The sequence below is a fragment of the Setaria italica genome, chromosome VII (assembly GCF_000263155.2).
Source record: "Setaria italica strain Yugu1 chromosome VII, Setaria_italica_v2.0, whole genome shotgun sequence".
NCBI lineage: Eukaryota > Viridiplantae > Streptophyta > Magnoliopsida > Poales > Poaceae > Setaria > Setaria italica.
In genome coordinates, this window is record NC_028456.1 from 26,379,768 (window position 1) to 26,394,463 (window position 14,696).

Genomic DNA, 14,696 nt, shown 5'->3' on the forward strand with positions numbered 1-14,696 from the left:
AATGATCTATAGATTTAAATTTCTACCCATGAAGCACACCCCAAATGCAGTACAACGTTAGCCTTCCAGTTCAGAAGCAAACTTCATAGCCAACAGGCAAACCGCGTCACCGCCGGTCCAGCTGAATTGTCCCTAAACTCTTGCCGCATTAATTCCCACCTCCAAATTCTGACAATTAACACAAAAGCATGCAAGATGGTTCATTCCATTACATATTTGGTAGAAAGGAGAAAGGACCGTGGTCTGTGCCCTCTGAGTGTTCAGTCATCAGCCGTCATGTAAAGAGTTAATAAGTATTTCATATTTTAATTGTGAGATGACTAGCTATCAGATTTGCTATTATGTTCATAGTTCAGCCCAATAATCTCTCGGCATATAGTTATGTTGCGTGGAAGTGAGTCAGTGGTCCATGGACAATGGGCCATTGCTTCGAAAGCAATATAAATCGATCGACGGGCATTTACAGTGAGTATGCAAAGACAAATCTAGTTACTCAATAGAGTAGCTCCCAATTCATTCTGTGTGTATGTGTGCACTTGATCACCTGCAGGGTCACTCAGGATTACTTTCAATATGTCTGTCAGGTTCAGAACACACTAGCTAACAACTGAAGATATCTGGTGTAGGCTGACGATAATATGTCTGACCATCTAGGTCAGTTGGTTGACCATAAGATGATATGATGTACACCATGAGCTATCATATTATATACCTGCATGGAATAGATTTACATTGTTGACCCATGATCATCACCAAATTCAGATCTAGGACATTTCAAACACCACTGGATCCATCTTTGAATGTGCTATCCTTGTAAAGTGCATAAGTTGGTGTTAAATTTTTTCTCCAACCTTCACCCATTACGGATGACCTTGACAATTGTAGCGTGCCGAGCATCTTGATGTTTCCCCTCTGACGATTCTTGCCTCTCCTGTACCTTTTCTGTAAGCTCAATTGGCATATCAGAAAGCTCCAGGTTCTTGAGATGCATAAGGTTCTCAATGCCTTGGGGTATTTTAATTAGCTCAAAACAACGGCAAAGCATCAACTCCTCTAGATCTAGAAGGCTCCCCTTTTGAAACTCTAGGTGAGCAAGGTAAGCTAAGTCCTCTAATCTTAGTTTTCTAAGTACAGGGAAATCACCTGCTGCAAATGTCAAGCTCTTCTCTTCATATGCATCCACAAGGCTAAGATCAATCAACCTAGGAAGCGACGACAGCAATCCAATTGAGTCTCCCTTGAGTTCAGAAGAATGCAACTGCAACTGCATCAGGCTACTAAGGTGGCCAAACCATGAAGGTAGCTTACCCCCCATTAACCTCCCTGTCAGGGTGAACTTTTGTAGATTCAGCGGTGGTTGTGAAAAAGGTTCGAGGTCCAGTTGTACATCAGCATCCCGACTTACAATTCCCAGGCATAGAAGGTGGCTCATTTTGGAGATGGATGATGGCAAATGAATAATATTTCCCTCGTGGACACCAAATAATTCTAAGCTCCTCATCTGTTTCAAGCTTCTTAAGGATTCGACCGTCTTCTCATCAGCCTCAATGTATTTCAGAGTCTGCAGGCAGGTCAGATTTTCCATTCCAATTGGAAGCACAACTGCTTTACCAGGATACAGAAACCTAAAATCTGCAGCAACACGCCTAAACAATATCAGGTGACGCAGACCTTTGAGTTTTGTTATGCTACCTGGCAACCTCTGGACCATGGACCACTTGGCATCTAAAGTTTGCAACTTATGTAACCGTCCCAACTCATGAGGAAGCTCTTTGATTAGAGTGGAACGGATGCCAAGATAGCGCAGATTGAGGAGATTTGTCACTGAACTAGGCAGCTTAGTTATTGGAATGTACCATAAGCTTAGAACAGTTAATAATCTGAAGCGAGACAGCAGTGAAGCATCCAAATCTGTTTTAAATCCATGGAGGGATCGAAGCGATAACATCTTTGGAGCTGGGAGGTCACTCCTTGCGCATCGATCAATTATAAGATGACGGAAATTACTGTTCGATTCAAATGTTGGTGTGCATTTCGAGAATACAAAGTGTCCCTCCTTTGCCGACCTACTCAGAATCAACTCTCTGATCAAATCATGGATTTGGAACCGCTTGGCACGTCCAAACTCATTTTTCATCACGACCTGCAGCAGGCTTCGCTGCACTAGTTCGTTCAGGTAATCATCAGCGACATCCTCCATTGTAGCATGATTTTTTTCTTCAACAAAGCCTTCAGCAATCCACATCCTAATCAGAATCTTCCTTTTGACAAAGAAATCCTCAGGGTATATACTGCAATAAAGGAAACACCTCTTCAGGTGGTATGGCAGATCATCAATACTCAAATTCAGTATGCTTGACACTTGCCCCATTCCATGATCGGTGCTTTCAACCCACACAAGACTGTCATGTACGTTCTTCCAAGCAAATTCACTTTTCTCCTTCAGTGCAAGAAGATTGCCAACCGATACAATAGCCAATGGCAGACCACCACATTTGTATAGTATCTTCAAAGCCCAGTGCTCTAAATGCCGCGGGCACTCTCCATCAGCATCCTCCCTGAAAGTTGTATTACAAAATAAGCACCATGCTTCCTTCTCAGGGAGTGGCTTCAACAGGATAATCCTTGATTTTGCCAGATTAGCCACGTCTTGACTGCGCGTCGTGATGATTATCCGACTCCTGGTTCCATTGTCAATAAATGCAACGCGGATGTCAAACCATGCTTCGGCATCCCAGACATCATCCAGCAACACCAAGTACCTCTTCTTGGACAGAATCCCTTGCAAAGCCTCGACCAACGATCGGTAGTTCATCTCTTCCACGTCCTTTGGCGTGCCTATGCGAACGTCACGTTGAATTTCTTTTAAGACTCTCCTCAAAAGGTCTTCAGTCGTGAAGTTCTTGGAGACGGACACCCATGCGGCGCAATCGAAGAAGCTTGCAGCGACTTCCTTGTAGACATTGGTCACTAGAGTGGTCTTGCCAACACCGCCCATCCCCCAGACCGCGACCAGCGTCGGCCGGGGCTCCAGGTCTTCGGTTAGCCATTCCATCAGTAAGCTTCTGTGCGCCGCAAAGCCAACGATCTCCTCTTCTCCCAGAAAGTGAGCCGTATCTGCTACCTTCCGGGTGAGGAGGGTCGCGCTGCCGCCAACTGCAGACGATCTCGCCGTGGAGGAAACTGCTGGCAAGATGCCGTATTCCTCCTTAGCGACCGACAGCTTGCGAAGCCTCTCCCGCGCTCTCCGCAGTCGCCTCGACAGCGCGAACCAGGCGCCCAAATTGGCACAGCCACGGACGAAACCCAAACCGGATAGGTAGGAGTACTCGTCCGCGACGTCCTCGAGCTCGAACGCAGCGTCGCGGACCTGGTTGATCCAGGCGGCGGCGAGCGCGTCGGTGCCGCGGCGGGAGTCGGCGAAGCGGAGGAAGGCGCGGAGGAGCTCGAGCTCGCGCGCCGCGACGTCGACCCCCGAGCGGATGGCGAAGAGAGAGGAGAGCTCTAGGGCCGCCGGGGAGGACAAGGACGCGGCGACCTTCGCTGAGACGGATACGGCGATCATCTCCGCCACCGCCATGGAGGCTAGGAGAAGAAGTCTAGCGGGCAGAAAATATCTCTGCAAGTCCCCCCTCCGTTTGGTGAAAGCCAAGTGCCCCAATGGTCAATGCAACTGACTGAAGTGAGCTGTCTGACACAGACACTCAGCCGACCAAACTTTGACCTGTGCTCTTTTTATTTCTCAAAAAAGAACGAAACAAAAAGGGTATCTCCTTTTTTTCCATTCACAGGGATCGATGACTGTGCGTTACGGGCAACACAAATCATAGATGGATACTATTCTAATCTTAGTGACAAACAACTAACATAAATGTAATACATCCAACTTTATTAAACAAGCATACAGGACCTATCATGTTCATTCGTATTACAGGTGCAACACAAATCGAGCATCATGGAGAGTCATCCATTAAGTATATAAAAAGGACAGTCAGTAGATGGATAGGAGAAAAGCTATTGTCCAGAAATGGTTTTAGAACAAATCCCGCTAAACTATCTATCGCCTATTATCCTACCACCGTAGGGATCTTGAAGCTAAGCAGCAAGAAACCTGCATAATCAGTAATTACGAATAATCACATTCAAACACAGAAGCTAGATAGCTATGCTATCCTATCCTCAGTTACCTCTGATGGCACAAACGCCATGAACCTTGGCATAGGAGTGGGATTATAGGGGGCCAAATCAGCAGCCCGTTTTTCTCCATCATATTCCTGCATTCACCATGAGTGATACAACCATGTTGTGCATTAACCTGCCATGTCAAAGAATGCATTATAACCTAAGGTCGATGTAGGTTGATCTGAATTTTTTTTCATTACAAGAAAGGGACTGGTTATCTGCACATCTCAAGAAAGAACAGACACACATCAATCCATTTTTCCAGGATGCATATGTACCAGAGGAACACGAACATAATAAACTAACAGATAAATAAGTACGGAACCTCAAGAGTAAACTGCAATTCAGGAATCATGGCACATATCAAATTATTAAGACATGTTAGAGGCCGACCTCAAGTCTAACCTAAATCATGTAAATCTTCTAGAAAGAGAATGTCCTCACTGCACTTGCAGAGTATAGTTTAACAAGCAAAATGGAAGAAAAGAAAAGCATCCCCATTGCTTTTTTGATATAATGGCCTCACAAATGTTCCCTCTTTGTGACTTCCATTCGCAGTCAGAGAGAAAATAATTTCAGTAAGCAACGTAAATAATCTGAGCATTTTTTCATGAGGGGGATAGCACACTGTAAAACGAACACCATCTCTTGGCTGATGCACAAGCCTGAAACGTGATTCTAGATGTGTCTTTGCAGGTGTAGAATTCTCAAAATACATTAAGTTATGATCACAGCTGGAGATCAAGATAAGGCTATTTTAGCTAGAGGCATCACCATCCATACATCTCGAGTTGGCTTATTCTTATTAAAACATATGTACATATATTTTTGCTCTTACATGCCAACTGCAATATTGTTCATATATCAAGATTGACAGAAACACGGTAGTCAGCGCAGGATGGATAGCAGAATGGAAGCAGCTAACGAGCAACAGATACTGTATTTCAATTAGCCAGCTATAGTTTTAGAGTTCTGGATATTGTCCAACAAAACTGACATCCTAAGATGCTAATGATTGATCAGAAACTCGCAACCTAGAGATAATGACTTGTGCCTCCAATTCATCAGGCTGCTAATGATTGGTCAGAAACCCGCAATCCAAAAATCATGATTTTAAAAGGGCTCTCAAAGTAGTTTATGTTAGCGATATTTAAAAACATCACGAAAGTAGAGGACTGATGACCATATTTGGGATGCAGATCACATCAAATTTGCACAAACAAGTACTGTTGTTACTTAGCAATATGCAAAACAATCAGAAGAGTAGATGACTGACCGTCTAAGGGGTGTAGATCATAGATGACACCATTTTCCTAGGAATAGATATCAAATTTCCTCCCTACACAAGGTAATTATTGCAGAACAATCCTTAATTCAGGAAAAGGCCTGCACATTACTAGATGATACAAACAGGGAACCAAACATCATTTCTGTACCCACCAGTATTTACCATTCTCACTATCACAAATTGCAGTGTCCTTGATGCTGACCAAACAACCTTGCACGGAAAGTTCAGTTAGACCCCAGGATGATCTCTTTCAGCTCAAGCATTGTCCATGTCATGCATCAATCAGTTCTTTAGCACTTTTATTAGCACTTCAATCCAGGAAACGATTTCTTAGCGCAATGAGTATTCAAAACATTAGAAATGTTGGATTTGATACTTGTATGATAGCAGGCAAGAAGAGGACTATGATAGGAGGAATGCATAGATCGGTCGCCAGGTATGGCTGGGGAACACAAATGTATATTCTCTGCAGGTACACCGAATATAAGAAATGAAATTGTGCAGTTTGATATAAGATGGTGATTTAAGAGGGAAAAACAACAATGGCAATGAAAATAATTGTGCTTCTTTTTCTATGATCTCTGAAATTATTTTCTAGCTATACAAATACCTACGGAAGTACATGCAGGATCTGACAATCCAGACAAATCCAGACAAGGACATATGATTAATTCATAAGTTAGTCTCATGCAAATCCTAATTAACAAATATATTACGCAACAATCAATATGATCTTATCAACATGCTATTTTGAGCTACATTAAGAAAATAAAACTGGTTGAAAATAAAGCATAGAAACGAAAGTGATTGGGTGCAGAGAAAGTCGGCACCTTTGCACACTTGCTAGAATCATTTTGCTCCACCACCAGCTGCATCATGAGAACGTTGATGCTGTGACTACTGACCAGCACCAAGCACACCATCACCGATCAACACAGTGACGAGCAGCAGCAGCCAAGTACCAAATATGTCAACGTAGATAGGAAGCTAGCATCTTTGAAAATAAACAATGGAGACCAATAATACCCGTCGGTGTACCTTGGCATCAGATAGTTTATGCAAGACTGCAGTCTATTAGACATTTCATCGAGCTCCTTCTATACACAATGGGCCAAATGGCCGAAGATCCAAATCTGCATCATCCATCGGCAGTTAGGGGACAAGAACTGATGTGGCAAGCATGAAACACCATAAAGAATTGCAATAATGATGTCACCATTAGCAGAGACATGGTAATTCAGTTGTGTAGATCAATGTGGTCATTGGTCAGTCAAGATTCAAGAACACATCACTTTTTAGTGGCTTTTGGTTCGTCTCCATAGCATCAAGCTACCTGAACAACATATCATCATGAATGACAAAATTAAACTGGAACAAAGTATAATGGCTAAATTCATCATGAAATCCATCCGTAAATCATAAAATGAGCATCATTCTATTCTCGGATCTAATTGTACTACCACATAGCTAATGTTTCAGAAAACGCTTGTATAGTTAACATGATGACATATATCTGGCTATGGCACAAGAGGAAACGACATCACCTGCACCTGACTTGCACGGTGATGGTGCTCTCATAGTTGTCTTGATTTGCAGTCCCAAGAAGAAGGAGATAAGATCAGACACGTGTGGAGGCGAACGGCAACCAAACTCAGACTAAAGGTGCTGCAGGACAACTGAGTGATGCTGTGGCAAACTCACCAGGCGATGCGAATCTTCGGGCTGGAGGATGACGCAGTGCTGCAGCGGCCGATTAACAGTAGGCCCTTTCCTGGCATCACCGGCGACGGCTGCACATCAGGGACAGCGAGGGCAACCGATTAGGTGAGGGCTCCTCTTCTACAGGCTCTTCTCGTGCTTGGTCTTGTAGAGCTCCATGGCCTAGTCGACCAGCATCTCGGCGGTGAGGCCGAAGCACTGCTCCTTCCAGTAGGTGCTCTGGTAGATCTTGGAGCGCACAATCTGCTCCACCAGGAGGATGTTGAGGACGCCACCGTGAGGAGGTGCTGCGGGCATAGCGCCGCCGCCGCGGACGTCGAGTGGTGGTGCGCCGGCGTGAAGTGCGCCCGCTTGGAGACGCGCAGCCATCCCCAGTCCTCCCGCGACGCGACCACGACGCGGCGGCGGTGTGGACAGCCGATGGGTCATAGAAGAGGGAGCGGAGGAGGGCGGCTTTTGCGCGATGAGGAGGGAGCGGACGGGTTTTGGAGCAGACGCGGAGGGCGGAGATGGCGGCGTTCCGTTTTTACCGTAGAAAGGCAAAGGGAGGGAGGGGATCGGCGTGGAGGCGCGCGATCTGCGGGGAGGCAGAGGAGCGACAGTTGGATGGAAGACGGACGACGCGCACGCCCTGGAGCGTGGGATGATGGAGCGGAGGGTCCCCCGACGTACGAAGTTTTTTCGCCTCTTGGTTTTTTTAAGCAGAGAGAAGAGATTCAAACTGAGAAAGTTGGATTTTCCAAAAGAAAGAAAATGAGGCAAATTTCTATTTCGGACAACCTTTTTTCCACTTAAAGAAAGTTCTACTACTTTCAAGATAGATAAAAAGCGCTTACTGCAATCTTAGAACTCTCGAAACCTTTCGAACCAACCGTGTTTTCGGTAACATGCCAAGATGATTTGAGATACTAGTGCAGCACCTGTTTCTATATTTTAATTGTTGTTTTTACTTTTTTTTCATAAATCTTGGATGGCTAACTTGATGACGAGGAATTCAAATCTATTGAAAATAACGTCCATTCAAGTGCATGACAGCGAAACCAATATGAGTTGTGGAAGTCGAAAATCGAGATGCTTTAAATGATTTGAAATTCGGACTTATTAGCGCCTGGGTGTCCGATGAAACCATCCGCCATTTCAATAAGGAAAAAGCATATGCGACATGAAGAAATAATACATGCAAATAAAGAAATGCACTAGAATGTTTCTTTACTAACTTGCCTCGTTGCAATCCGATTCTAGGATAAAATTCCCACACAACATCCATCCATTATCTTGGTTTAGCAAGAGAAGAGAGCTACAACGGTCAAAACGTGATATTTGGACATTTAAAATTTATGACCGCAACATCCAAAATTTAGATCTAGAAAATATATTCATCTCCGTGTGACCATATGGGTGTGACAAACCAAACACAAAAAGGCCGAAACCATTTGAGTAAAGTTGCATTAAAACAAAGTGTAAAGATGCCATCTCGAATAGATTATTTCAACTACAACACATAAAAAGCAAAGAGTAAAGTTTCTACTTTTCTACCAAATCCATGACGGAGCTTGCTTCCCCATTGGACAATCACCTCTTCGTTTCCGGTATAAAAAAAAACCCTCTTCAATTGTGTGCCGTCACAGTAGACTGACGTTCATTGGCCGAAGAAAATCCACAACCTTCCTTTGCTCTAGCTTAGGAGTTGTCGTGGGGCATGTCGAGTGGGTCTCCTATGATATGAAGGTCAGGGTGGGTAGCTGCTGTTCCAATCGGCAATCGCGTTGCTGAGTCATATGTCCCTCCGGACATTGGATCATTCCTAGATGATACATGTTTGCTTAGGATGGAAGTCCTCCATCTTTGGTGGTGGCGCAAACCTAGTGATGGCAGATTCCATCTTTGGTGGCGGCGCAAACCTAGTGATGGAGATGGCAGATTAACGGTCAAATCTAGTGGTGGCAATACGTCAATTTATGATGGCTCCCACGACATGCAGGCTTGGGATGGCTTGCCGCTTGCGGAATGTGACCATTTTGCGAATTTTTTTTTATTTTTAACCCTTTTTTTTCTTTATTTTTAAAAATAACCTCAGCGGGGGTTTATTTGCGCGGCCTAACCCTTTTGGCCGCGCCAGACCGCCTGGCGCGGCAGGAAGATGCTGCCGCGCCACATGCACTGGCGCGGCAGCCCCCTGCCACGCTGGCGCCGCGGGTCAGCGGCGACCCGCGGCGCCAGGCGGGCGCTGACGTGGGCCGCGCTTTCGCCGCGCCGGCCTGCCTGGCGCGGCAGCTGCCGCGCCAGGCCGCCTGGCGCGGCAGGGCCAACACTTAGGCCCCGCGCCGGCTCCCTTCCTCCTCCCTCCCTCCTTTCTTCCTCCTCCAGAAACCTTCGAGCCCGAAGCTCCTGCGCCGCCCCCCGCCGCCCCACCCCCAAATCCACCCAAAATCCGGCGTTTTCGGTGGGGGAAAGTAGTGGGAATCGATCCCTGCTTCGTGTGGAAGGTATTCCCCTACTTATTCTCGTGTTTTACCGTTGCATTTGGTAGATCGGAGGATGTTTAGGTGACTTAGGGTTAGGTTAGTGATTTGAAATTTCAATGAAATGCAATGATGTTTTGTGTTAGATGATACGTAGTTCATACGCAATTGAGTCTCTGCCCGCGATATTGACGTGTAGAACTTATTGATTTAAGGATATATTCATTGAATCGTATAGTGCAATGTATATGTGTATTTTTTGTTTGTAATTTGTCCAATATATGTAATGTGTGTAGTTGATATGTCGAATATGTGCAATGTGTAGTGTATATGACATGGTGAAATGTTTGTATTTTGTAGATGGATCGTTTAGTTCGATTTTTTCATGGTGGTGTTGTGAAACAAAATGGGGAGTTAGAGAATATGAATGAGTCAATTGAAATATTTGATGGTCCTCCAAGTTTTAGTGATTTAGTTGACCGTGTAATGACGAAGTATGGATGTAGAGTGGATGAGATAAGTTTGAGAGGTCGTTTTGATTATGGGAAAGCTAGAGCTCATTATGTTCTCATGAAGTTAGCATCCGATGCGAATTGGAAGCACTATAAGGATGTTGTGCACGAAGCTAATGTTGCATGTTTGGAGGTTATAGTCGAAATTGTTCGTATGCCTGGCCCAAATGTTGTCATGAGGGAGGAAGTGACGGTAGTGAACCATAATGGTACCCAGGAGTCAGAAATATTGCATCACGTGTTAGGTGAAACAGAACGTGATTTTGACTTGGCTATTGCTAATGATGATTTTCCCAATAACATTTTTGAGAGGGATGAAGCAAATATAGATGTTGATAATGTCTCTATGGGTTCCGAAGATTGTGAATTGGAGGAAGATGGGGTAGTAGGTGAGGAGGTAGAGGAGGAATCACTATTTGAGAGTGGTGGGCATGAATATGAGAACGTCGGGGTAGAAAATGAAGAGGATGGACTGCAATTTGACACCGCAACCGTACATGATGTAGAAGGCATTCGTCGTATGGACGATTGTTTTTCTTACACCCAGTGTGAGTTGCGGATGTTAAAAGAACGTGATGTCGAACTGCCATCCGTTCCCAATGATAAGGACATAAGTAAGGTCCACAAAGCAATTTGTGAATCTAGTATGGTGAATGCAGAAGGGACGTCTATTGGTGAGAGTCCAGTGATTAAGAAGGGGATGAAGTTCAATAGTCTTGAGGAGCTGAAGTTTTTCTTGGCTGACTACGCGGTGAGGTTACATAGACCTTTTAGCGTAGTTCACTCTGACAAGAACTTAAGATACAATGTGATGTGCAAGCAAGGATGCCATTGGCGTGTATGGTCTCGGCTAATATCAAGCACCGGACAATGGAGAATTTCAAATGTTGTGCAACCGCATACTTGTCGGTCGTCACAGCCGAAGCGAGAGCATCTACAGTGCACAGCAAAGTACCTTGGACGGCGTATCCTAGGCATTATTCGTAAAGACAGCGAGACATCGGTGCCATCACTCGTGGAGTCCATCTTCATCTTTAGTGGGTACCGTGTGAAGTATTCCAAGGCTTGGCGGGCGAAGCAACACGCTGTTGCCCTGCTTTGGGGCGACTGGAAGGAGTCGTACGGCATGGTTCCTAGGGTACTCTCAGCTATAACCTACTACAATCCCGGAGTTAAATGGTGGATCGACTCATGTGGCATGATGGTTCCTGACAATGGAGTGTTGAAGCATATACTGCAACGGGTATTTTGGTGCTTCCCTCAATGTAGTGAGGCATTTCAACATTGCCGTCCTGTGATACTGGTAGACGGTACATTCTTGACTGGCAAGTATAAGGGTACATTAATGATGGCAGTTGCTGTAGATCCAGAACAACAGATTGTGCCTCTTGCTTTTGCCTTGGTCGAGAGTGAGAATAATGAGAGTTGGTCATGGTTTATGAAACTTGTTCGGGTAAATGTTCTTGGACCTTCACGGATAGTGTGTATGATATCAGATAGGCATCATGGGCTTCTAAATTGTGCAAAGGACCACATTGATGGTTTTCCACCGCTTGTGCATAGGTGGTGCATGAGGCACTTTGCTGCCAACATGTCGCGTCGGCAGAAGAGCAATGGTGTGATTGGAAAATTGAAATTATTATGCACGGTTCATACAGAGAGAGAATTTCGTGAGAAGTTAGAAGATTTAGTGAAGGACTTGAACGACGACGCAAAAGAATGGTTGAAGGGTGAAATGAGGGACAAGGATAAATGGGCGCAGGCTTTCGATGAGGGAGGGATGCGGTGGGGTATTATGACCACGAACTTCTCGGAATCACTCAACGGAGTTTTCAAAGGCATCCGAAGTAGGCCCGTCGCTGGAATTATTGAATACACATTCGAAAAATGCAACGCCTACTTTGTGAACCGATGGGGAAAGGCGCGTGATATGTTAGATCAAGGCTATAGAATTGGGCAAGTTGCAGATAATTATTTATCAGAGGCTGAGCTTAGATCCGTGCACCACTTAGCAGATCCGTACGGGCCAGAAAGGATGGTGTATTCTATAAGAAGTTACGGTTCGACTAACATTGGGGGTGAGAGTCATGGAGGCCGACACTATAGAGTGGATCTGCACGAAGTTTCGTGCACCTGCAATGTTCCTCAATTGTTGCACCTTCCATGTTCACACTTCATTACAGCTTGCAAGGCAAGAGGTCTTAACTTTCAAAGCCCCATGTACTTGTCACCGTTGTACTCTAGGGAGCATACCATCAAAATTTGGGAATCAAGCTTTCAACCTTACCTAGATCCGTCACAATGGCCGGCATATGAAGGGGTAGGGTACGTGCCTAACCCCAATTTAATGAGAAATAAAGTAGGAAGGCGGCAGAAGAAGCGTTTCACAGGCGAGATGGACGTGTCGGAAGGGAGGCTTTCTGCAGATTATGATACTGGTGATTTTGATATTGACAAGTCGGAAAATCGTTGCTCCAAGTGCCACAAGATCATCAGGAATTGCACATGCCGCAGTAGAAAATCAAAAGGCACTAAATCTAGACCGAGCAGTAATAGGTCGGGTAATTCGAACAATTGGGTATGCGCGTTGCCTATCATATTTTCCGTACATTATCATATTTTCCGTACTTATCATGTAATGAAGCTTTTTACTAACGATCATTTATGTTGTTTTTTTAGGATGGCGGCCCCGGGGTACCCTCTTCTTGAGGCTGCTTACGACTTGCACCACCGTGCCCACCACCTCGCGGACATGAATGAGGTATTACAATGGTTGCTATTTTTTGCTGATGAATGCATACCTTAGGATGAGAATTGCAAGATTTTCGTATGAAATGTTCTTATAAATTAATTAAGGATGTGCCTTTCGTTACTATTCGCTTGTGTAGAGTGTAAACATTTTCATACTGAAAATGTCATTTGTATCATATTTGTGTTACTTACCACTTTAGAAGCCCGTTATTCACAATTGGATTGACTTCTCATACTGAAATATTCTTATAATATTTTGCAGAATTTGACACCACTGAGGGCTAGGGTGCACTCACCACTTAGGTGGGATGAGCGGTACGCCCAGTACCTGCAGAGAGCAGGTTTCTTGGATATCGCTGTTCAGGTCGTGGGGGGTCTCCCTCCAATGGACGGACCACTGTTGACCGCTATGGTCGACAGGTGGCGTCCGGAGACTCACACGTTCCACATGCCGTTCGGAGAAATGACCATCACAATGCAGGATGCGGCTATGATACTCGGCCTTCCACTGCATGGGCTGCCAGTGACAGGTATTATCCAGAATGAGAATTGGCGTGATATGGTCGAGATGCATATTGGGATTAGGCCGCCAGAGCCAGAGGGCGGAGATAGCTCGAAGAAGACGTCCGGTGTTAGCTCCGCATGGTTGAGGGAGCACTTCGAGGTGTGTCCTCCGGGAGCAGATGACGAGGTCGTGCAGCGCTTTGCTCGAGTGTGGCTATGGCACTTTGTCAGTACATTCCTCCTTCCAGATGCTGCTGGGAACACAGTATCGTGGATGGTTCTTCCCATTCTAGGTCAAGTTTGGGAAAAAACATAGCCACTTACAGTTGGGGCTCAGCGGCTCTTGCCTGGCTGTACAGACAGTTATGTGAGGCTTGCCGGCGCACAGCGAGAGATTCTAATGTTGGAGGGTGCACTTATATGCTCCAGATATGGATTTGGGAGCGAATGCCCGTGGGTCGACCTTCCCGCCTCCGTGTCGATGTAAGTGACAACGGCTAATTCCTTTTTCTACGTTAATGTTCGAAAAACTATTGTATCATGTGACCAATTGTACTTACTTGCAATTTCAGCCATGGCATCGACACGATTCTCTTCCCACGTTCTATCACGTGTGGAAGCATGTGCGGCCCGTTCGTGGCAATCCGGATAGGCGCTACAGGGCCTACACGAACGAGTTTGATGTTCTCACGCAGTACCAGGTAATTTGGTAACCATAATAGTTTTTTAAGCTAACTTGCATATAATGGTAGATGAAATAAGTATTGCGTGAAAATTTTTGAAGGTGGAATGGAAACCGTATGACCGTCAGCAGCTTAGCGAGATCGTCTTTTCACCGACGTGCTACAGAGATAGAGAGCTGTGGAGGTGCACGACCCCAATGATACTGTACTACGTGGTAGAGTTTCATATGCCGCATAGGGTGATGCGGCAGTTTGGGAGGATGCAACCGTGCCCTCCTTTGGAATTATCGACTTCGCAGCAGCTGCACAGGTACGTAGAAATAAATAATTATTGGAGGGTATTCAATTAACACAATTAACGTGTTATACTAATACTTCACTAATTTCTGATGCAGTATCGACCGCAGAAAGCGGTACAAGGAAAATGATTGGAGGGTGAAGCATGACCGGTACATCCACATGTGGAACAACAAGGAAGGATGCGATCCTGAAAGTGGACCGTACTGGCGACCCAACAATGAGTACATAAGATGGTACTGTACTTCGACGAGACGAAAGTGAAACCATCTTGGACTAATGTGCCCATTGAGGATGC

At 45.2% G+C, this 14,696-nt stretch overlaps 1 protein-coding gene across 1 annotated transcript; it reads right to left on the minus strand.

The window, feature by feature from the left end:
* Window positions 1-424: 424 nt before the first annotated feature.
* Window positions 425-3,627, minus strand: LOC101758739 (disease resistance protein RPM1). The gene has a single exon (XM_004978107.3). The coding sequence runs from the start codon at window positions 3,578-3,580 to the stop codon at window positions 854-856; it is 2,727 nt and encodes a 908-aa protein (XP_004978164.1). The 5' UTR covers window positions 3,581-3,627; the 3' UTR covers window positions 425-853.
* Between the last annotated feature and the right edge of the window lie 11,069 nt (window positions 3,628-14,696).